At 38.7% G+C, this 25,987-nt stretch overlaps 1 protein-coding gene across 3 annotated transcripts in view; it reads right to left on the reverse strand.

Annotated features, from left to right (window-relative positions):
* Positions 1-1,814: 1,814 nt before the first annotated feature.
* Positions 1,815-25,987, reverse strand: part of FIGN (fidgetin, microtubule severing factor) — a 124,454-nt gene continuing 100,281 nt past the window's right edge. For all 3 annotated transcript variants that reach the window (XM_002924208.4, XM_019804826.2, XM_019804829.2), the window contains one exon: positions 1,815-5,533. In XM_002924208.4, the coding sequence (XP_002924254.1) occupies positions 3,279-5,525 (2,247 nt within the window). In that variant the 5' untranslated portion in view covers positions 5,526-5,533 and the 3' untranslated portion in view covers positions 1,815-3,278. The remainder of the gene's footprint in view (positions 5,534-25,987) is intronic.

Genomic DNA, 25,987 nt, shown 5'->3' on the forward strand with positions numbered 1-25,987 from the left:
AAATATTTTGGTGAGAAGCATGCCAGGAGTGTAGGGTATTTCCATTTGTGTCACCCATAAGGTCATTATGAACTACCTCTTGAATTTCTATTGATCCTTCTACTGAAGTGGTTTCCTTCACTTCCTTTTTGTTCCCGTTGGAAATGTTATTGCAGTTGTGAAGAACAGAATTAGGGGCTGTTAAGTGGACTGGCTCAAATCCCCTGGCCAGACGGCAAGGGATTTGGACTGGCTCATTACCTTACCTTCATTAGTAGCCTTCTCCAAATTCTTAGCAGTCAAAAAGAGGCCACGAGTACGAAGCCCGCTTACTCAGTGGTACTATCAATGATTGTACACATTTACTTCTCAGGATGTGGCACCCCACCCCCACCCCAAGCTCCAGAAGGGATGGTCAGAAAAGAGCTCATTATTAGGCTAGTCCATGGAAGAGCTCATAATGCTGCCATGCGGAATCAAAGAATCACAGGATAGCACTATCTACTCAAAGGTCAGCCTTATCTCCCCCAACAGATCTTCATTTCTTCAGCATGCCCAATTTCCTAAGAGATCAAATCCAAGAATTCATGAGGCTAAATGAAATTCACACAAGACTTCAGCTTCTGCCTAAATACATGGATTTTTGACCACTCATATCTCAAAGTAATTTTTAAGTCACTTAAAGCTAAAAGCCAATATGTATGACTTTAATTTATTTGCAATTTTATAAATGAGCATAAAACACAATAGTGCAGTCATATTTGGCATTAACTCTTACTAGCCACAAAAATGTGGGTCAATATTGGATTTTCCAAAGTTGTCTAAATAAGACTGGGTTTGTCAAAACTTGCCAGTTGCTTTCAAGTGAACACAGCATGTTGGCGGAAATGAAATGTAATGTCTAAAAGACAGAAAATAGGTCAGCACTGTGCAAAAGTAAACTTGTCAGTGAGATCAATATGAACCTACAAGTTAATGGGGATATTAGAATTCCCTTACGATAAGAGATGTGCAGGGTAGAGCCAGAACACGCTTATAGCATTTATTCACTCGTGAAAAGCAGAGGACGTATTTAAATATTATTTTTTGTATCCTTAATGAAAGGCACTGCTTTTTAATATGGAATATTTATATGTAAGCACAGTTTTAATTGATAGAATATCACAGTAAATTAAATTTTGGTTCATTTGCTCAGTTTTTTGCAACATGAAAAATACAAAAAAAGGGGAGTAATGATCAAGCATCATAAAATTTCAGAAATACGATGAAGTCCTTCATTAGCTTTCTCTATGTTACATGTTTCAGAGAATTTGACACTGTGAATTTTTGAAGGAAAAAAAAACAATAACAGAAAGCTTTCTTGGGGCTTCTCATTGCATTTATTTAAATTTTTAAAAAATGTACATCACTTTTTGAATACATAAAATGCCAGTGCTTTGCAACAGTTTTGTTACTGCATCTCTCAACTAAAAAAAAAAAGAAAAAAAGGAAGGGGAAAAAAAAAAACAGGAAAAATACATTCAAAAAGCCAGGCTGTTCTGCTTATGCATGGGCAGTGGCTTTGGAAAGCTACAGCCTACACTGTCTGTTCAGAGGCATTGCCAAACATCAGTTAGCTATCAATGAAAAGTTGCACATAAAGCATTAAAGGATACAAAGAACAACTTGGGGGGGGCAGGGAGCAGGAGAAGAATGGGAAATTAAGAAAAATGCCCCATATTCTGGGGTGGGGGTGGACTCAGGCGGAAGCAAGCATGAAGACCGATGTTTCTGGAAACTAGATTTATGGGAAAAGGGAGAAAACAAAGTAACGTGTTTGACAAGGTGTAGGTGTGTGTGTGTGTGTGTGTGTGTGTGTGTTCATTTCCAATTTTCTATTTTACTCTCCAAGAGAAATGTAACAAAACTGAGGTAGAAATGAATGTGGGAGCACTATAGCCCAGAAGATTTCAAAATGAGAAGCAAAATTGCACTGAGAAGAGAGGAGTCAAAAAGGAGAGGGGATGTAGATGTTCTTTGTGGATATAGAGAAGTTGATTGGTCGGTTTTTGTATTTGTTTGTTTGTTTTTGCTTGCTATCTTCTGCATTCTATCAAACAGCACGGCAAGCCTATAAGCTAGATTAGTGAATAGAAGGACACCATTCCCAGCAGTTTTAAGAGAGAACTCGCAAACCACCACCACCACCACCACCACCACCACCTATGCAGTAAAAGGCAGTCCTAGTTTTTAGGTACTGTGACTTTCAGGGTCCTAAGCAGGTCTTGTGGCCGAGTGTTCTAGACACTAACATGAACTGAGTAAGTAGCTTTCCATTAACCAGTGTACCTTTTAAGAACATTTTCACTTCATTATCAAGGAGCAATGTATGAAGAACTCTTGCAGTTTTTGACATAAAGAATTATTCTGCTCTGGTTAATTCCCCATAATTAGTAAAAGAATCTTTTTTTAAAAAAATCCTTCCATTTCTACTTTAAATTGTAAATATTCAGTTGTATCACACGTCAGTATTTTTCCGGATACATTCAAAGTAATTTTCCTTGCTATTTTCCAATTGTTGAGGTAAACATACATTTTTAATATAAAGTAACATTGAAGCCTATCCCATTACTCTCAGCAGTACATAGTGCTTTCAACACATTCCTTTGAGGTACTGTACAAATCACAATCGCTTTCCTGAGTTTTTGCAGACAAGAACATTAAAAGAAATGAACTGCAGAAATTAAGGTCCAGATTACCGTTACCCTGTTTTACCTGTTCTTAGTTTAATACTGCAGAACAGACAGGATTGAGGAATACTGTTGCTCTTAAAATGGCAAAAATCTGGTTTTCTGTCGTCACACAACCGTTCATCTCTTTAGTCCAATAATGTTTGAAGTTAAAGCTCTTTATATTAGCACATGCCACCAATGTAATTGTGAGGCAAACAAAAAATAAAGCACCACTCCAGGCACTTGACAGCAACTAAATCTCGAGAACAGCAGAATGGAATCAACACACGAGGTTCATGTCCTTCTGAAATCAACACACTTGCACCTTGCTCCTTGGTGAGTGTTGTCTAGCTTGAACTGAACTAAGCATCAGCAGATGCTTTCTGTCATCTGGGGCTCTCAAATCAGAAGCTCTCATTTGATGCGTTTTTCCTCCAAATCTACCCTGACTCTAAAGATGCAACTCAATCGTCATCTTCCCCAGTACCCTTTGCGATTTAAACACTACTGGAAAGGGGCTCTATACCCTATGTAGCAGGTTTTATGCGTGTGTGCCAACATTCATTACATTTTTTTTTAAAGAAGTTATCACTGACTGCAACCAAACATTTTGTTCCATTCAACATACATATCAAGCTCTTTTTGAGATATGCTAGGCTGAATCTTGCAGAAAGCATTTTCAAAGTCTTGATATGTAACGGGCCTCAACTGGCTGGGCATGATGGCTGAAAGGTCTGTGGCTGGCATGGCATGGAGGGGGCCCACCGCTGCTTCCTGACACAAATGAGCCACGTCTAGTCCAGAAAAGCCTTCTGTGCGCTGGACGAGCAGTGCAAACTCCTTGTCATTGAGACAGTAATTGTGCTGTGAGAGCAGTTGTACTATTATCTGGTGCCTCGCTGTGCTGTCAGGAAGTGGGATTAAAAGTCGTTTCATGAAGTACCTCCGAAGAGATTCATCTATTTCTTCTGGTTTACTGGTGGCACAAATTACTACGATTTGGTCCTCAGCTGAAGTTAGTACAGTGTCCAGCTGCATCAGAAATTCCGTTCTCATCCGATTGACTGGACTGTGTTCCTCGCTCACTTGAGAGGAGAGAAGCATGTCAATGTCACTGACAAAAATCACCGATGGCTGGCGACACCTGGCCACGAGAAAAGAGGCGTGGATAATTTTTTCGGCTTCTCCTAACCACTTGGCAACGAGTCCAGAACCGGCGATTTTGAAAAACGTGGCCCCCAGCTGACTAGCTATGCATCGGCCCAATAATGTTTTGCCTGTTCCCCGAGGTCCAAATAAAAGGATGCTCCGAGGTGAGGCCGTCAGTCCACTGAATGCGTCTGACCTCAACACTGGCCATAAAACCTCCTCCTTAATGACGGCCTTTACCAGGTCGAGACCAGCAATGTCATTCCAGTCCACCGGTGGTCCTTGGGTGATAATCTCGTTGGTTACCAAGTCAATGAGGTGCGTGTCAGTATTCTTCAGTTGCTCGTCCACAGAGTGGTCGGATGAGGTAGCTGCACGGAGGCCAGGGCCTTGCATTGGGTGAGAGAGCAGCTGCCTGTGCTCGTCCCCATGCTCACTCATTACCGGCGACGTGTACTTCCCAAAGGATTCGCTGGATCTTGAGCCCAATGAATTTTTAGCAGTACTATAGGAAGGAGGGGTCAGAGCCCTGCTGGACTGGCTGCTGAATTTCCTTTGCTGTTCAGAGGACATTAGCTGCTTCGTTGGCTTAAATGCTAAGGATGATGTTTCAGCACTTCTGTCAAAGCCATTCCCCCGATTTGAGTTTGAAATGCTGTTGTCGGGCATTCTGTACATAGGACTCTGTGTCGATCTCTGTTGGCCATAGCTGTAATTTCCGTAACTGGAGTCCATATCTCCTTGCCCTGCCATATAGAAAGCTTTCCTTTTGAGAGAACTTGCCGAACTGTTTGTCAGAGCCGAGGGCGCAATGGGTGTCAAACCATGACCCTGGTAGGTGTAGCCAGGAACAGTGGTGGGGGGCAGAGGGGTAGGAGCAGGGATTCCTGAAGGCAGGTACGCTGAAGGAGGAGGGGGTGCACCGCCAGGGCTGTACCCGGATCCCACAGCAGTCTGAGGAGGGTAGCTAGCAGAGGGATAGCTGTAGCTGGAGAGGTTCGAAGTCCCATTGTAGCCTGGGACCAGGGCTGGTGGTGGCGGCGGCGGCGGCGGGGGCTGGAGGAGCCCAGAGCTATGCAAGGGAGAGGGGTGCGGCGAGGGAAGTGCAGGTGCTGGCTGGCTACTGTAAGTAGAATGCAGATACGAGCCGTTGTATCCTGGGGCATATTCCTGAGACGGGAGCCCTGCGTGGAGACTAGGGACGGTGTGGCTCCCGCAGGTACTACTGGAATAACTCGGTTCTGTCAGGTTGCTGGCCACCCCAGGAGAGCTCCCTATACTTGCAGAGACATCTGCCGGAGGGAGGGCTGAACTGACTCCAGCTTTGCTGGCCGCGATAACATCCGGGACACAGTTCATGGGATAAACCGCTTCAGAATTCAAGGAAGGTTGCCAGGGTTCGCTTTCATTTTTCCGACCGTTCACGAGGCCTGATGGGGCATCGGAGTAGTTGCTGAGTACAGGCCGGTCCACGGGGCCCTCTAAAATGCCAGAATACTTCTCTGCGTATTTTTTGAGTAGGTTGGATGCAGTCAGAGCAGAAATGTCATCGTTGGCCCAGGCGTACTGATAGGTGCGCTGCAAATGACCTCTGTAGGCTTCCACTTTGTGGGCAGGAGACCGAGTGGTGGAGGTGATGTCAAAGTGCTGTTCTGGCCACTGGGCATGCTCCGGCGTCCACTGCATCTTCAAGCCTGCAGATTTGGGGGGACGAAAGTTAATTTACTGAGATACTCGTCAGAAGTGTGAAAGCTTTTCCCTACCTTCGTTTGTTACCTATTATCTTCCATTAATGCTAGAGCTGTGACAAGGAAGCCCCACAGGGTGTGATGTCCATTGTGACCTGGAAGGCAGGTACACTTTCAAACGGACCAGGGATTTCAGTCCCGGATATAAAGTAAACCGAATTTAAACCAAAACTCAGTGGAAGACCTCATTCTCTGTTCATTGTTAAGTGATAAACAAATCGATTTCTGTTAAGCCTGTCGAGTTACTTGCTGCACACACACAGGAACACATATATGTGTACACACACAGTCCTGTCAAATTAGAACAGGTTCTTACAATGAAACGTGCATATCTTTTAACTATCGGGCACGGGATACTATTAACATGTGCAATATCTAGCCGTCCTGTCTCTTCACATCAGAGTTTCTGTTTTATATTTTAACCAATATAAAAATGAGACACAGCTGACAGATCACATCTAGGACCCCTCTCTTATTTGGTACTGAACACCTAGTTAGCACAGTATAATGCTCCCTGCGCAGAACAATATGACACAGACATAGCAGGTCATTCCATAATCCAACTCTCATCTAAAGTGCTCCACGACAGTTTCAAATCTGCTTCGTGGAGTGCAGCAAAGCAATCTCCCAGGCAGCGCTCCATCGCTTTCATCGCACAAAGCCTACAACTCGGTATGAATTACAACTGGCTCCTTTCTGCCTCTCAGTTCTGTTGTTGAGTCTCTGAAAAAAAAAACAAGCATCACTTGTCTGTCGGTCTTCCAGCTGGCATTCTCCCTCCTTCCCCTATAATCCTTCCCTCTGCTTTACAGCCTCCAAGTACTAAGATGGGAGAATACATATGCATATATATATATACACACACACACACACACATATATCTTTATATATACCTATTATGTGTGTGTGTATATGTATGTATATATACATATATATATATAGGGGGCGGAGAGGGAGAGAGAAGGAGAGAAGAGGGAAGGAAGAAAGGAAGGAAGGAGCGCACACAGGCAGGGAGGGAGGAAACAGGTGAAAGGGAGTATAAGAATAGAGAAGAGGGAGAGAATCTGGATTCTCTTTACATTTCTGTGGGAAGCAGTGTGTGTGTGGCATACACTCAAGGAATGCAGCTAGATAATGAGATGCTATGGGTAATTCTATCACCTGCTAGATTACTAACTGAAGCAAGGTGACTTAAGTAGCAAACTGTAAAACAAGAGTATTTTATCAGTTAGAATCAGAGAATCATTTAAATGTTACAGTTTAAAGAGACCTTAGAAATTACCTTATTTCACAGATTAGGGAACCACTACCCAGCGGGATTTAGAACGTACCCTGGAGGACTCCTATATACTTAGTTACAGTAGAGCACTGGAACCCTGTTTTGTCTCCCAGGGCTGGCTCACCTCGTTCTAATCTCTGCTTGGTTCGAACACTTCCTATTCTGGTACAGCTATATTAAGTAGACCTCCTTAATCTCCTTTGTATTACCCAAAGTGAATTTTGTAGACTGCCTTATGGCCTCTGGCAGAGATTCCTTGATAAGAAGGAGGCCTGGTCTAAATGAAGCATCTGCGGCATCAGCTCCCTTCTGAATTTCTGCAGTCTATTTTGACAGCTCCTACACCCTTCTGCCTTCCTTCTCCAACCCCTTTAGCTCTTCATTCCCTGACTCTGGCTTCTGACATGGCCAGCTTTGACTTCCTGAGCTAAACTGAACACAGCACAGAGTTTGGTAACAGAATGGCATGTTGATTCCCTCCTGACTCCCTCTTCCTTGTTTGCAAAACCACTGCACCAGACACTGGAAGTTAATTAGCAGGATGATGCTGTGCTAATTGTGTTAATTTACAAGGTTTTAGTCAAAGAGAATCATGCCAGGGCTGGCACTGCTGTCATGCTTCCGACTTAATGATTAAGAAATACTGAAAACAAGGTGGGAAGGATTGCAGTAATTACACAATAAATGAATAAAGCAACAGGATTCATTTGCAAATATATTTTACTGCAGTTGTACTCATTTGCATTTGGATTTTTAAAAAGGATCCATGTAGATATTCATTTGCAAATCACCATCTCAGTTAAATTAAGTCTGAATGCTGCACAGTATAACTTAATCAAGCTCTCTATTTTTTTAATAAAAATACGAAAGACCTTACTTCTTTTGGATATGCAAGATTCCTTTTTCACTTTCCTTTCCCTCCCTCCTCCCAAATCTTCCTATGTTTTTCTTTTAAAACTCTATTTAAAAAACATACTATCATCAATTGGGGGGAAAAATTATAAAATCCTGGTGAAGTACAGGTTGCATCATTTCAGTCTGAACTCTGGGGGTGACTTCTGGGAGGAACTAAAGTGATATTCTTAATTGTTTCTGCTTTCTCAATCATTCCTTGGGGGGGGGGGGGGGGTGAAAGGAAAACACATCGCAGAATGGGTGAAATGACCGAAACCACACTTAAAGGGGAAAAGATGCAATTTTAATGAAGCAGCATTTCAGGAATCATACTTTCATTAAATTCAACTGGAAATTATTAAGAGCAAATCACCAGGAACCAATCGTAAGTAATCAGTATCTAAATTCTTCTTCTGTCATGGGATTTACTTCAAGCCTTATAAAAAGGAAAGAATATTAATGTGACTGTAATGTAGAACTGTCTAAAAGACCTACAAATTCATTAGTCCTGTAAATTATTTCCAGGGAATTTCTATTAGGGTTTTTTCTTTAAAAGATTATCAAATACAGAGTGGAGAAAATAAGAACGCACATATGCTCTGAGTGGAAGTTTGATGAGGTTGATACAGAAGAAACATGAATAAATGTCTTGAAAGGAGGCCTCCAAAAATATTTTGGGAGTCACAAAAAATGGAATTTACCACAAACACAATATAACACACACACACACACACACACACACACACACACACACACTAAAAGGCGTGGCTTCCTTTCTGTTAGCTGAGCTAAGCCATCGTTGGCATTAGTTAACATACGTGACAAACATGATAAAACCCCATTTAAAAAAACAAAACTGCTCAAATTTGTAATGATTATTTGAAAAACAAACAAACAAAAAGGCAATCTTCCCCCTTATTGGCTTAAAATTTCTTCTTGTAAGTAGATCATTTATAAAAAGTGTATAGACAATGGTTTTAGTAAGTTATAATCACTGTAAAAGACAGGAATGTAACGTTTACATTAAAAAAGGTTGGTCATTTTCTCTGGGTATGTCTGCGGAGTTTAACTCTAACAAAACTAATACATTTCTTAAGATTTTTATTTCATCTGAAATTAAGGAAAGATCCTATCAAAATTATTTACTTGGGACAATTACTGGATATACCATTGCCTTTTGATTCTCGTGCTATTTTTGGATGTGCTTACCAAGATAATTGAAAGTTTATTTATTGATGCATGCTAACTACCAGTAAGTAACCTTAGCGGGGCTGCCAAAGGCAAGACTGAGCTTTGATTAAATAACCTTAAGGGAACAGAATTATTCACATCCCCTGGAACATGAGTATTTACCCCGTGTTTTGAAATCATTAATGTTACTTGAAAGCGTCAGTTAATAGTTAAGCACAAGCTAGTTCTTATTATTAGTAGGAGCTGAAGAAGCCGGCGTTGAGATTGCCCGGGCCTTGGGAGCACAGAGAGCTTTCTCATCAGTTTCTCGAATTTTAATGCTAATTGGAAGGAGAACCAAACTTGTGGTGGTGGTTGTTGTTATTATTATTCTGTTTATTGATGGTGCTATTTCTGGTGTGGAATAGAAGAAAAATGGAGAGCCAAATGTTCTTTGAGCAAAAAATCATGCTCCATTTGATTGTACTGCTGTTCTCAACGTGTCGAAAGCAGCACAGGTGTGTCACTTAATTTGGCACCCAAATAATCAGGTGGGCCTTAAAAAACAGATTTTATATGGTTTCTCTCTGGAACATGCAGAGAGAAATCTCAGAAACAATACTATTTTAACACTAGTAGAAACATGACTCCAGAACAGTAACTTCCTATGCTGTTGAGAAAGAGCTTAAATAGGTACAATAAAAACTCAGAAAACAGTGGAAAGTCTGAAAAAGAGTTCTTAAAGATAATTGAAGAATTGTTCCAAAACATCAATTTTTATTTTTGAGAGGATCAGGAAATTCTTAATACAGCCAGCAAATTTCACTGCAATGTGTGTGTTTGTAAAATATGTAATTTGATAGAAAATTGCTTTTAAGAGACGTGAACATGAGTGTTATACCAGAATGAAAGGTACTACTGTACAAAGCCCGAGCATTTTGTTATTTCATTGCCATTGGATGAAGTTATGCATATATAAATGAACAAGTCTATATTTCCCATAAAACTGGACAGTTTGGATAACATTTTCCTTTCTTACCATTTCTGACCACTTTATAACTTGGGTTTAATTACTGAACAGTCGCTGCCTCATTGCTTTACATGCTCCATTTTGTTCTTTAACTATTTTGAAACAACACAACTGTGATAGCCGTCGAAGTTCTGTCCTAGCTTCAGAATGATAAAGAAGCTGTTACACAGGAAAAGGAAGGATATAAAAACAACGTGCAGAATGGGAGGGCATCTGAAAGAAGAGACTAAGCCTCTGGAGTCTATTTTTAGCACACGTTCCTGGAAATATTAATGTAAGGCACTCACCACCCTCCCCCCACCCCTACCTAACCCAGGGATGCTGCTCAGCAGCTCAGCGGGTCTAAAAAAGCCGGTCTCTTCTATGAGGTTCCCATAGGGTGATTCTGGCTGCTAGGGACTCTGCCTTATCTGTAGGTTTCCTCACACTTCCCAGGGGAAGGGACCTGAGGCAAACAGCTGCAGGCCAGGAAGGCTTGCTCGCTCTAGGATAGCTGCGTGATGCCCCACACAGGCCTGCACGACATTGCTACACCTGTTACACTCCTTTGGGCCATGGTGCCTCTGAACTCTTCATTATTATTTATTTAAATATATTTCTAAAAAATCTAATAGCATATTTACCCATGTTCTCTCTAGAAAGCAATCACTCCTGGGATAAATATAACAAAGTACAGTTGGAAACAAAGCGTTGATTATGTGGGTCCGCTTATATGCAGATTTTTTTGGATTAATACGTGACAATACTGCCAATGTATTTCCTCTTGCGATTTTCTTAATAACATTTGCTCTTCTCTATAGAGCTTACTTCATCGTAAGAATACAGTATATAATACACACAACATACAAAATAGGTGTTAATCGACTGTTTATGTTATTGGTGAGGTTTGTGGTCAAGAGTAGGCTATTACGTTTTCAGGGAGTCAAAAGTCATACGCAGATTTTCAAAACCTGCGTTGCTCCAGGGTCAACTTGAATATATTCAGCCTAACACTGCAACAGATGCACCCTGTTCTAGGGAATGGCAGAACTAACACACGGAACATGCAACATTTCAGGAAGACAGAGCACATTCATTGGCTAAAAATACAGATTTATGCAGTGAAAAGCTTTGCGAGAGCACCCACAAACCTCCTGGTAGTGCAGACTGGCCTGATGCAGCGTCTCCTTATCACGATCCTTCCAGGGGAGTGATGAGCGCATGGAACGTCTGCGCAGACCCAGCAGCGTTCTCCTTCTGTGGCCTCACCCTCAGAAGCCAAGAGGCCAACACCGCAGTGTCTAGTATTCCCTGGACTAACCCATTTGATCTGAAATCTTCCTCAGTCCATTTCCTGATAATTCCCGGCCTGAAAATGTGAGCCCATATCTAAAAGTGAGGGGGAAGAGCACAGAAATTACACGTGCTCCTTCATCTTTTAATCCGGTTCCATCTTCTGAACACCAAAATTAGAAGCCCTTTATCAGCTAAATATAAGGTAGGGACTGTTAATTGTATTTAGTCGACGACTTGAGGGCCCACTATATACAGAGCCTGTGGTTCAGTGCTAAGAATTGAAGTCAAGGGAATCTGTTTATCAGACAACAAAACCTTTTCAGCTTTCTGTCTTCTTTGCCACTTCACATTCTAAATTCTCTCTGATTTTAGAGATGAAGGGAACATTAACGTGACCTAATCCCCAATCCAGACAGTCCCCATTATAGTTTGGTACTTCACTTACCATGGTGGGGTTGAAAACTAATTTGCCCAACACACTGTTTTATTTGGAGGCACTGCTAGCTTGGTGGGATAGAAAGGGGCTGACAGAAACGTAAAGAAGGCTGTAGAATTTTGTCTGAAGGGTGAATATCCCAAGCTTGGGAATCAGACCATTGGCCTTGCTCATGCCATTGCTTATCTGTTCTAATCTTGGTGAAGTCACTTAAGCACATCCACCTCACTTTTCTCAGCTATAAAATGTGCACTATAATGGTATCGTACATCTTCCTGGATTGTTAATAAGATTACCTAAAGTGTAATATGCACTGAAAATATCTTCCAACTGTGAACTGCCATACAAATAGTTCCTGTTCTTTGATTTTGAAAAATAATACAAGTGCATTAAAAGCAAAACAAAACTGACTAGACGGGAAAAAGTAAAATCACTCCTAGAATTTATAAATCACTTTTTCTTCAACCTCAAGACAGCTACTGAAAAGGAAATTTTCCATTGGGAATGTTGGTTATAAGGAAGGTACTGAAATTCTTTCATACTCAGCAAAACGCAGAGCATGATCTTACAAAAAGGCGTCAGAAATTCAAATGTTTTTCGATTCCAGTTTCACAGTATTTTATTTATTCTAAATGTTATTTGTTACTCAACACTGTAGAGACCACAAGTAAGAAATAAAGTACTTAGAGGGGTAAATCCAGTTAGGAATGATCTCAAAACTTGCAGTCTCGAAATAAGATATTCTAATTATATAACAATACTGTCAAATGATTTTTCTCTTTAAATCACACTTTCACGCCTCGAGACTCCAAATGATAATACATTTTGAAGCAAATTACTCCCTCCTCCCCTTTCACCATATTTGCATAAAGCGATCCTTTTTAAGAGCCATAAAGGCATTTCTGGCTAAATGGCCCTTGGTAAATACAGTTCTCATACGTAGAGGAATTGCCACCTCACTGCCTGCAGGCAGCGTGTAGCAGCAACCAGCTATGGTTTGGCCAGCACCAGGTTTCAAAAATCAGTTAACTTTATAAAAATAATCTTCACTTCTGTATTTCCTATTTTTCAAGACAAGCTGAATGCTCTTAGATCACGAGATCTCATTCTTGTCTGGCAACAGTTGGCTGAATCTGAAAACCAGCTGCCCAGTTTGGACATGGCATGCCCTCTCCACTTTGTCACAGTGTCCCCACCCCCTATTATAACATCGGGAATTTGATGGTACCGATCAATGACATAAACAATCAAATCTGTAACTTCATTTAGAAGCTTCAAGCTCCAGCTCTTATACTTAAGTATATTTTTTTGAAAACTAGCAAGTATAGTGCTCTAAAACTTGAACAAGTAGTATCTTTAGGAAAAAAATCCTAAATCCTATTATATTCATATATATATAATGCGTATATATATATATACATTTATATATATATATATATATATGCATTCCTGTCTTCTTAATCAGAACATAGGGAAAATGGTTGATATTTTTCTTGTTGATTCAGTGTCCTTAGTGCAACAGTGTAGAATGATGAATAATGATTTCTTAAAAAGCTGGTTTCCACATTGCTGTTATTTCACTGTCTCCCCCTTTGCTCTGACTTGTCATACTTTTTCTAGCTGTTTTCCCTATGTCAATCCCCACCATTTCTAATATGCTCCTTTGAATATACCATAGGTTCTAATACCACAAACCAAAGCTTCATTTAATTGTAAAGCTTCCCCTCTAGGTCAGTCATGATCTTTAGTACAACTTTTGAGAGACTGTTTTAAGTTACTCCAAGTTATGCCTCTTATATCTCAGAGAACATTCTTGAGTGGATGGTATCTGGGTAAGCAACTGATCTTGTTCTATATGTCATCATTTTGGGCATCGTAAGAACCTGTATTCAATGTTATGGGCATCACGACTTATACTAGAATGATATATACTCTGTCCTTCAGTTAAATTTGTGTGTAGCTTATGATCTGAGTCAGTTTCCCTAAAATACATTAGATTTTATTCACAGCAACAAAATGTTCACTTCTCAAAATGTGACCAAATGTAAAAATAACTATTTTGCCAATATTTCATACTGAGGATGAAACTTGGTATGCACTGGTCTGATAGGTCATCGTTTTTAATATGTAAGACATATATAGGAGGACGGCTTCCATTTATGAGGGTGAATGCAAGAGCACTTATGCAAAGTAAATTACACTGATGAGAGAAGTATCACTTTTAGTCCACTGAGTTTATATTCAATATATGATCAGGGTGGACAGCCTATCACTTAAAGCAACCCAGGAAATCATAATCATAATTCAAATAAGTATTTTTTCCTATTGGGGTCCTACAAGTTCCTAAACTTAAATCCAAGTATTCAAATGAATGTATAATCACACTCACATTAAATCCATCTATTTTAACTTTATTTTAGACTTTTTGTTTGTTCATTTTTTTTGTAAGGGCTGGGTTTTACAAAAGTTTATGTGTAAAAATTTTTGAATACTAATCTAAATCAAGTAAAGAAACAGCGTCCAAAGTTCTGTCTATCGTATCACAATTAAGTCCAGAGAATACAAGCCTAGGCATATACATACAATTTAAAATATACAAGTGATTCATACTCAGAATCTCAGTATTTAGTGTCAGGAAGAGTTCGGGGGGCTACTAGGTAAGAGGACTGATTCTTCCAGGTTAAGTCAAATATTTTGTTTATTCTACGTCTGTGAATGTGTTTGGATAATTTGTAATCGGCTTAAAGAGTGCATTGTAGGTAACCTTTAAAGTTGTTCCTTTATGGCCTTTCATTTCTCATGCTGTCTCTTCCCTTTTCCCTTATACGTTTTCAATCCATTACAGCCACCTACCCTTCCCCCCCCCGGTTCTTTTTGTCATACAAAGATCATCAGGACATACCACATATGTCCATGGGGACTGCCCGGGCTAATGAATATGTATGTTCTGTGTCACAACAGAGCACTCCCCTTGTTCTGCGGTATCAACCCTCTTATGTGTGTAAATAACAGGTGAGCTGTGTAGCATGCAGGGATAAACGGGGTTAACACAACCTGAAAGCCCTGCGCTAGGTTCATAGTATCCAGCCTGTATGATTGATCCAGAAAGAGAAATCCACATGCCAAAAGTATTGTGCATTTTCTGTCGTTTTTGAATTTTTTTTTAAAAGGTCTCTGCCGAGGCAGCATTACCATTGTCCTAAGTCCGAGGTTATTCCAATTGATTCTCAAGTGACTGTTGTGTCATATAAAATAAATTCACACTTTTAGTTAACACAAACCGGGCATGGTACCAACTTTGAATTATGACGCGGCTGGTTAATTTCCTCGGTCACAATCCTGAAATGTCATGTTAATCATAATGCGCACACATAGCTATTTGTAAACATCTATTTGCACGTGTGTATTCTATTTCAAATATATAAATGCAAAGTTCAATTAGTTATATTTAAACCAAACTGTATTCACTTTTGCCCAACACGCCGTGCTGACACGGGTCAATAAACGAATTTCGGAATCTCCCAAGCCCCACGATCTTCTGTAAGATGGAATTTGCATTCATCCTCCTTTTTTGCGTTCCTCTAGAACCTTACTCTAAAAAGACAGTTTACGTAAGACAAAATAGACCACCGAGGCTGCTTATTTAAGATTGAGAGTCCCCTCACATAATTAGACAAAGGAGTAGAATATGATTTACATATAAGTATACAACTTTTTCAACCATTCTCCTTAAAAACTCTGCTTAAGGTGACTCTAGATAGTGTGCAAAGCCCAGACAAAATTTGTTTAGGTTATTTATGCATTTTTCTCTTTTTGGCAATTCGTGCATTAATTTTTAATGCAATAGCAAAATAGTGTCTTGGACTTTGATAAAAATATTCTATAGTCAGGGCTGGGTGACATAGTACATTAATTCAGTGTCCTTCACTCCTGGGACCTGTGTATAATTTAGTCCAGCCTGAAGAAAATAACTTTGATCTGAAGGCAGTGGAAAAAGCAACATATGAAATGAGTTTAGGTGGGTTTAGGGTTGTTTCTTCATATGATACCACGTATGAAGATAAACTGCTTCCGAATACAATCAACACGGTCCAGGATTAAAAGTAAAGAGCTCTTACTGAGAACACTGGTTTTCTTACCTCTCTCTTCTCCGCAACCCCCCCCCCACCCCGACCTTCCCTCCCTCCAGCCCCATTCTATGGTCTGGTGAAATAAACCTGAGCACCACCTATAATTAGGATGCTCTAATTTCCAGATAAACAGAACGTTGTTAAAAGTGCAGTGTGAATGACAGTCCAGTCATTAGCGCTGTTGGCTCTTCCATTTGTAAAAACAAAGAATGCTGCATAATGAGACAGAAGCAGAAAAGAGAGGAAGGATATCAGCATCCTCAAAGAAAGTGGCACTTCCTGTCCTGGAGGGGGTGCCCAACAACCTAACCTAAAAAGAAACTGTTTCTTCAGAGAATATTCTATCTTGGTCACATTCTCTATGACAATATTTAACAACATTGTTTCATCTACTATTAGGATAGACAATGCCATTATGTCAAAGAAAAAGTTTAGGCCTTGGCTGAATTTATTTATTTTATTTTATTTTATTTTTTTATTTTATACCTTGGCTGAATTTAAAACAATGATTGGTCCAGTGACATTAATCACATGAAATCCATACCCGCGTTCTTTTGCTTACAATTCTACAATCAGTTCCAATCCAGCTCTCTTCTGTTGTGAATAAATATGGCTTACTTTGTCTCTAATACAGCAGTTAGGCATAAACTTGCTCTCAATACTGTCAATAGAGTTAAAAGCTATAGGGTGTTGCTTCTATATGGTATAAACTATACTACAATTGTATACTTCTTACCTATCATGCACTATTTTATTGGCCTCCTTAGTTATGGAAATGCTCCCGTGTTTGCTAATAATTTTAAGGAAAACGGAGCTAACGGTCACATTTTTAAATCAGCAGAGAATTTGAAAGAAACTTATTTTTTTTCAATGTTTCAAGTCTTTATTTAAATTCTAGTTAATTAACATACAGTATAATATTAGTTTCAGGGGCAGAATTTAGTGATTCTTCACTTACATTAACACCCAGTGCTCATCATGACAAAAGAAACTTATCTTTAAATTTGCTAGTTTTAGTTGCTTATGTTAAAAAAAGTAAATAAGTCAAATCTTCCTGCTCCCTCTTCAAATTGTGTGCATCCTATTTACATAAAGTCCCTAAACAACAGGAAAACCCGAACCCTGCAGGTGATTAGGCTACACCGACAAATCAAATCTAGGGGCTTGTATGTGCGTGTTTCAGTGTTATGTCTGTAGTAATAGAAAGGATACAGAGAAAATAGGGAGAAAGTGACAGAAAAAAAGGAGATTTTTAAAATTGCTTTTATCCTAAAAATGATCTGCTTTACTATTAATAATCTTAGAATCCAAAGTTTATTCTAAATGATTTAACAAATGTGCACATCATATTTTTAATCACAAGTAAGTATATTTCAGGTTTTCTTTAGCTAGGTATTTATTATTTGTGGCTTGAACCAAGTCATTTACCTCAAAAAGTTTCCATACTTATGAAACTTCAAGTTTTGTTTATGATCCCAAATTGTCCTGGGAAGTCTTTTCCTTAATTGAGCACTCACTTTCGAGGAGGTCTGGATTTACATGGGTAGTATTCTTCAAAAAGGAAACCTAATAGCAATTTTATTACATATTGATACATTTTTCTCAGCTGAATACAAAAAATAAAATCATTTTTTAGTTGAAGTGTAGTTGATACACTTAATATAATCATTTTCGATGAAATGTTAAAAAATCCTTGAAAAGCAAATAATTAAAATATGTAATAACTGGGTAACATAGGAGAAAGCACCCCCAATAGTCAATTTAGAAGTGTTTTTGTGTTTTCTATAGAACAGGTTTTTTTTTAACGCAATAGAGAATTCATAAAAGTAAGGATGAATCATAAGTCTAAGAAGATTCCTTTCTCATTGAAATGACATACCTGGAACTGGTCTCCTTTTAGGTAAATCTTTTTGAAAGCATCCAAATGCCTACAAGAGCATTCATTTGAATTTGACTTTCGTCTTCCGGCCATTACCTGATCACTTAGCTAACTTGTGAAGTTTTTCAGGTGAGGTGGTTTTATCGTGCCCTCCTTTTTTAAAATGCTTCTACATCCAGCCATTGTTTTCATATTTTATCCTAGAAATTATTTCATCCTGCTCAGTGTCAAATGATATTATACTTTAAAAAGAATCTATTCAGAGAATATAGCATAAAATAGTGCATTACCTCCCTGGCCATAGCTCCCAGAAGCATTAAAATGTTACTAGAGTACCCGAATGACAGCAATGACAGCTTAATCACTTAAAGGCTTTTTACATTAACAATTTTTTTCTTTCAATTTGAGCAGTAATATTCAGGCATGATTTAATAGGAGGTTAGCTGTTAAATGCAGCTAAATAACATACTTTTTTAAAATATCAAAATCAAGTTTAGTGTCTAATGAACATTTCTTGACACTTTCTGAAATATTAGTGCACGTTCATAAAGCTTGGTTTCTTTTATTTTTTTTCTCCCAATATATCTATTAAAAAACATGGCCTGGTAATTAGCATGCATAGTCCAACAGCTTCCTGTATTGTTATGATTTTAAGTAGAAGATCCATGGATAAAATGTAATTGAAAGGTGAGCCTATTAATCTAGAGAATAACCTCCACAAACCAAATAAGAATGAATCATTTTTAAGTCTCCACCTCATTTATAGCTTTATATTCCTAAGGAGGGGAAAAAAAAAAAAGCAGAGAGAAACTAAAGGTGACCTTATTTAGACATATTAGTCAAGACAGCCTTTGCTGTTTTAACCAAACATGATTGTGACTCCACTTTGTCCATCCAGTTTTCCAGTGTGTAAATTGGATGATGACTTGGACAATTCTCTCTTCATTAGTGAACTGTGGAAAGGAAATACAGAGGTGGCTTTTTATTTTTTAAACTCTGCTGTGTCTTATAGCTAGATTCTAAGGCATCAAGGAAATATATATATACATATATATATGTATATATATTTTTTCTAGACAAGCTGTCGTAATTGAAATGAAGTCTAATCAGACTCATTACTGTTTTCAGCAATTTGCACGACCAAAGATGCTTATTAGGTAACTGTGTTTAATAAACCACTCTTTAGAAAAATACCAGTAATGAGCTCTTAACAGCCAATCTTTAGCGTGAATGTAATGTGAAAAGTGTTCCTAGCGCTGAATAGATTTTCACATTTAGTAGTGTCATAATTAAGCTCCATGAATTGGTTGCTGTGATGTTAGATTTATTACAATAATCTTATTTTTTCCCCTATTTTAAATATACTTGGAAATATAGTCATCTTCTATTAGAGTTGGATTATATTCATTGTACAGCCAAATTTAGGCTTATATCAAGCTGGTCAAAAGGTTTTTCAACTGAGGATTTGTTAACAAATGATAAGCAAGGATTTTATAACTGATAATTGATTCTAGCAATCAAGTCTTTCCTCGTCAGCATCCCCACCCACACCTCAGAAAAACATTTTCCTGTCGTTTGATGATATACAAAAAGTTATCCGAGATGTAAGTATATTGTGATCATTTAGAGGAAAAATCACTTTTCTATCACTAAGGTAAGACATGGACAAAAATGGACATTCTGAAAGGAATATTCAAAGAAATATTGGTCTTTCGTAATAGCAGCTATAAATAACACTATATCGCTTCAATAGATATTGTTCTTAAAAATGTGAATAACATTTTCCTCCCTGACTCTTCCTTTTTGCGGCACTATTTACTAAGATCTTAACATTAAAGAACGATACTGTGGATATATATTATTTATATGCATTAAGGGTGGTCATGAGAGTTAGGTAGGCTTCTTATGGATAAGGGCAAAAAACCCAAAATGTTAGACACCTCTAACGAGAGGAGTTATTTCCATGCAAGATGATGCATGTGCTGAAATAAGTATATATCTATAGAGTCTCATATTGATTAATCCATCAATAGAGTATATCCTGAGGCATTTCCACATGCATAATAATCACACAGAAGGAATTGACAGTATTTCTTGAGAATATCTAAATGAGCCTTATAGGAAGCTCTTGAGGTTATACTCATGAAACATCTCAGAAGACGAGACAAGTATCTTTGTTCAGTAAAAGCAACCTAAAAAGGTGACACAATCAGCTTGGAAACGAGACTCTTGACGTTCCGAAACAGGTCCGTAAAGATAATCAATAAATGAAGAGGTACAAAAATGACAGGAGACCAAGATTTGATGCCCATTCATGATACAATGTTAAGAAGGATTCTGTTGCTGAGTGATTCTTCTCCCAGTACACTCATTTCTTTTAACGTCAAGCTTCACGACGCCTAATTGGAGCCAATAAGCCTCCATAACTGTTTTCAGCTTTTTGAATCAATAGGGCTACGAGGACTGAGACTGTCAAATTAATGGCTTGTTTCATCTGATTTTGTGGAATGCACTTCTTTGCATTACAAAGTAGAGAAGAAACCAAACTCATTCCCTCGTGAATTCATATAGCTTTCAAATCAAAATATCTTCCTGTTTCTTTAAGTTTCAACTGAATTCGTATTCAGAACCACAAAAGAAAAAGCCAGTGCATGAAATTATTGTAAACCTGTATCCTGTATCTTTAAATGACTCACAGCTAAAAAAAAAAAAAAAAAAAACAAACCTAAGAGAGGGTCCCTTTTGGTGCTTTTGGAATACCTTATCATAACTTTGAATAACTTTACTTATGAATCATAGAATTATTGAATGTTTTATAAAAGAGAATAAATAATTTGCACATTAGAGTTTATTACAAAAGCTAAGAGGCTCTAAGATATCAAGTAATAATAATAATGACAATAATAATGTAATAATGTAATAAGTACAAATCATTCTTTTGGTGAGCTTTTAAAAACTTTCCATAATAATGAAGCTATGATTTTAATTATGAATTTTAATAAGGAACTGAGTACCTAGTTAACAAGTATTCTACCTAGATTTAACCCTGAGCTATGTAGAAAGTTGGCAGAATTTGCCATGGTCTTAATTTCTAATTTGAGAAATACAAATATGGATTTATACATAGATATGATTTTAGTGCAGAGAATAAACAACACATAAATACATATTGTCATGAAAACACAAAATATGGGTAATAGGGCATAATTAAATTATGTGATGGTAATGGTAATGGGGAGACTTGTATTATCAAGGAAGACGTTTTGGAGAAGCTGGTTTTAAATTTCAGCTTTTGGCCATATCATTTAGACATGGTCTGAAGATGCAGAGAAACCATGTATTTATGCTTGCAGATAATTCTGAAAAAGAATTAGGGCTCCTTAATCCTTAAAACTTTCAAGAACCCACAATATCTTGTATTTGCCTTATTCTTAGCACTGTACATCATTTTATCATTTGTCATATTCCTGAGCAAAAAAAGCAAGTAAATACCCTTCCTTGTCACAGACAAGCAAGTAAGCAAACAAACACAATGAAACTTGAAAAAAAATTCATTTTTACTTAGGTCTTAAATTCATTCTTTCAGATTTCCTCCAGCCCCTCCTCCTCCTGCCCCCACCTCCTTTCAGCTCTGGCATGTGGGCCAGTGACTCATTTTCTCTCCTTTCCTTCCCTCCTTTCTTCCTGTTTTCAAGTAGTTTGTCAGTTATGAGAAAAGAGGTTACAAAGAAAATATATTTTAAGTCTCAAAACTAGAATCTTTTTTTTTTTTAAGATTTTATTTATTTATTTGACAGAGAGAGAGACAGCCAGCGAGAGAGGGAACACAAGCAGGAGGAGTGGGAGAGGAAGAAGCAGGCTCCCAGCAGAGGAGCCTGACGCGGGGCTCGATCCGAGAACGCCGGGATCATGCCCTGAACCGAAGGCAGACATTTAATGACTGCGCCACCCAGGCGCCCCTCAAAACTAGAATCTTAAACCTCCTTTAATCTCTGACTCTTGGAACTTTTACTGTCACTAGAAAAAAAAAGTTGGCTAAACTGTTTAAATTATAATGATACTCATGCTGTAATAACATCCAAATGCCTACTATTACTCAAGAGCTTCTGCCTTAACCATTAGGAAATAGAAGTCCCCTATGACCCAGTGATTGCACTACTAGGTATTTGCCCAAAGGATACAAAAATACGTATTTGAAGGGGCACATGCACCCTAATGTTTATAGCAGCATTATCAACAATAGCCAAATTATGGAAAGAGCCCAAATGTCCCTCGACTGATGAATGGATAAAGAAGATGTGGTGTGTATATATACAATGGAATATTACTCAGCCATAAAAAAGAATGAGATCTTGCCATTTGCAACGCCGTGGCTGGAGCTAAAGTGTATTCTGCTAAGCCAAATAAGTCAGTAGGAGAAAGACAAATACCCATGATTTCATTCATATGTGGAATTTAAGAAACAAACAGGCAAACATGGGGAAAAAGGAGAGGTGAACCATAAAAGAGACTCTTAACTATAGATAATAAACTGAGGGCTGCTGGAGGGGAGGGAGGTGAGGGGATGGTTAAATGGGTGATGGGGTTTAGGAGGGCACTTGTGATGAGCGCTGGGTGTTGTATGTAAGTGATGAATCACTGAAACTAATATTACACTATATGCTAACTAACTAGAATTTAAATAAAAACTTGAAACATTTTTTTTTTTTAAAGTCCCTGCCTCAGTGGAACTTACAGTCTATTTTTAGTGATGATTTACCAAGGAAGATACTTAGTTGCAAATCTGGTAGGGAGAGGTAGCTGTATAGAGGAGTTAACAGTTCAGGTATATCTTGAAAGCTGAATAGAATTTCAACAGTTAGAGAGAGATTGGTTTTCTTGCCTGAATCAAAACTCAGTCAAAATCACAGATGATGCTAAATGTATCTGGCACATCTGGGAAGAAGGGTAGCTTGATATGGTTAGAAGATAGGGAGGTGTAGGTCTATGTATAGGGTGGGATGGAGGTAGAGATGAAGCTTGAATTCAGATAAATATTTGGGCCGTATCCTACTGCCAACAAAAAGTGCTGCCTCCATCTTTTCATTAGAACCCTATCAATATAGAGAGCACAGTGGAAGATGGGGGGCGGGAGGCTAGAAGCAGGGCCAGAACTTGTGCAATAAGAAGAGAAAAGTCTGAGAAAGATTTTGGACAGGGAATCAAAAGGATGGGCTGACCAGTTAGGATTGGAGGAATGAAGAAAAGGAAAGGGGACAAAAAAATAGAAATATTTGTGAAGTATCTGTTAAAAATGTTAATAAAGACATTGTTGGTGTATATTACATTTAATCCTCCAAAAGCCTAGTAAAGGATTGTCATTCTTTTTTATGTATGATGAAACAGGTTCCATGAATCTAAGGAACATTCCCAAGGCCACCCCAAAGTCAGAATTGCAACCTGGATCATGTGACACAGAATTGGTACATTTTGTCTCTCCTTAGAGAACTTACTAGCTTGTACAACCGATGAGTTGGACACTGGAAGTTCTTATCTTTCAATGGGAAAAAATTCAAAGCTCTTTGAGGATGTTTAGGAATCATGAGCATACGGGAATTTGTTGAAATTATGGTAACGGACATTACGGCGGAGAGAAAGTGTGTAGAAGGAGATGAGAATGGAACTCTTGAGTTAAACCGACATTTAAGCAGTAGACAATGGGGACTGGGAGGATATTTCTAGAGTAGAAAGAGAGAGAGGGAGAGAATATCCTGTTGCAAAAGACACGTGAGGAAGGATTTTCAAGGACAGTGTTTAATTGTAGCACATGCGTCAGAGAAATCATAGGATTAGGAGAGAAAATAGGCAGTTAGGAGGCTAAAGATCCGTGAGAGAGCAGTGTCAGTACTGTGTCGGGGTCAGACGCCTGGGCAAGTGGGTTATGGAGAAAATGGCTTATGAGAAAGTGACATGGCAAGCATGGAAGAACTTTCCTCACTGATAAACATCTTAATAAAGATGAATAGCAGTTTAGGGGAAAAGAAGAATCAAAGCAAGAGATTTTCTTTTTAAGGGATATGAGGAAAACCTGGTCACTTCCCTAGACCAAGGGTCACACACTGTGGCAGTAGGCCAAATCCCAGTGTGACTTCTTCATTCATAAATAAAATACTGTTGGAACAGTCACACCCATTCACACCCATGTACTGTCTGTGATTGCCTTCTAGCTCCCAGCAGGGTTGAGAAGTCGGGCTGAGACTGACCATACAGGCCACAAAGCTAAAAATACTTACCCATCCAGCCCTTTACAGAAGATGCCTGCCAACCCCTGCTCCAGGCTGAGTGAAAGAAATGTGGAGAGGAAAGAAGAAAACTAGAACACTGTGTGGATGGGCATGGGTGAGAACCGATAGAATGGAATCATCAAGAACTGGAATGAGAATCAAGGGTACGCATTTCAGACAATCAATGGGGAAAAAGTAAGAACCTCTTTGTCTGAGATAGGTGGGAAGGAGTTCAAGGACAGGCGGACTATATTTGATCTGTGGATCCCCTTTTGTTTCCCTAAAGAAACTTTTGGAGTCAGGTATCCCTTCTGTTTTCCTACAAGCCAGTCAGTAGACCCACGTTCCATGTCTTGTTCCTTGGTTATTGACTATACCCCTAAACACAGTCAGGTACAAACTGTGGTCACAAGGAGGGACAGGATGAAAGAGAGTTTGGGGGAATCAAGGCAAAAGCATCATCACTATCAGAAAATCCCCACATGCAAACTAGTGGACAGTAGTGCCATTGCTGTTTATGACAAGAAAGTACACCCCTGGAAAAATCACCCTAATTGAAGACTGCATCCCAGTTGTAGCTGTATTAGAAAAAGGGTGAGAACTCGTAGTCATTACTGAAATATTTAAGAAGACTTTCAACTTTCAGGAAGATGTAGAGCTCCTGAGGAAATATATGCAACTCTGTGGAAAAGAAATGGTTACTGCCTAAAGAATACTTATTGTCTCTCCCCTCAAGAAAAAAAAAATCCAGTCCATTTAGAATTCATTAAAACTTAGAAAATGTGTTTACAACATTACACAGCTGTTGGGTCTTTTTCACACTCATCTCTGCCCCCAAACGCAAACACATTGCTCTCTTTCCATCATCTTCCTCATAATTTCATAAAGCAAGCAATCAGTAGGTGCTAGAGATTTCTGCCTATTGTGTAGCTTTGGGTATTCCCCTTGTTTTCTTTGAGGCTTCTACTAGGGCTCCTTATGGTCGAGAGTTCTCCCAGGAAGGCAACTCCTCTCGAGTTACGGAAGAACCCCACTTGACAAATGTGCAGTCCATGCTCGTTCTACAACATCCCAACCCCTGTTGGTTCCACTCCTGTAACAAAAGATTGCATTATGCTCTACCGACTAAGTCTTAAGGTTGGTTTGATTTTAGTATATTTTTGTATCTTATGCATATCAGGTGACAGATAACGTTGTACAAAGAAAGACTGCTTTAATAATTAAAGACATTTAGTTAGGTTATCCATGAATGCTGCAAACTTTTCCCCCAAGTTTATCATCCATTTCAGTCTTACTTAAAAATTATCCTTATTTGGGGGTGGCTGGGTGGCACAGCAGTTAAGCATCTGCCTTCGGCTCAGGGCATGATCCCAGCGTTCTGGCATCGAGCCTCACATCAGGCTCCTCCGCTATGAGCCTGCTTCTTACTCTCCCACTCCCCCTGCTTGTGTTCCCTCTCTGGCTGGCTGTCTCTATCTCTGTCAAATAAACAAATAAAAATCTTTAAAAAAATTATCCTTATTTGGATAGTAAGATAATGGTTCCCCAGGATAATCTATTTTAGGTTAAAATATCTTATTCTTAGCTTGAGAATTCTTTGTATGATGATGATGATGATGATGATGGCTTCATCTAGGAAGACTTCCCAGACATCACTGCCTTCTCTTTTAATCTACCATTCCGCATATTACTCTGTACTTGCATTTTATGCTCATTTGATATTCCTGTTTCATCTGTATCACCTGCTAGACTAATCTGAGACCAGGAATCCCAACCCTTAGAACAGGTCAGGGACCTGGTCTGTCTTCTTCATACCTGTCTGTCCAGTGATAGAGTACCTACATAAAGTAGGTACTATGTTTGTTCTATAGATGTATTTACTACACCTTTATATATAATGCTAGATATTTATCTGCATCTTTATCTATATCTAGAAAGATTTGCTTCATGAAGGCCCTACCATACACTATATATCTAAAACATAAGATATTTAAAACATTATAAATTATTTTGGAAGTCATAAACTGAACAAAAAATGTTAAAA

Source organism: Ailuropoda melanoleuca, chromosome 2 (assembly GCF_002007445.2).
Source record: "Ailuropoda melanoleuca isolate Jingjing chromosome 2, ASM200744v2, whole genome shotgun sequence".
Lineage (NCBI taxonomy): Eukaryota > Metazoa > Chordata > Mammalia > Carnivora > Ursidae > Ailuropoda > Ailuropoda melanoleuca.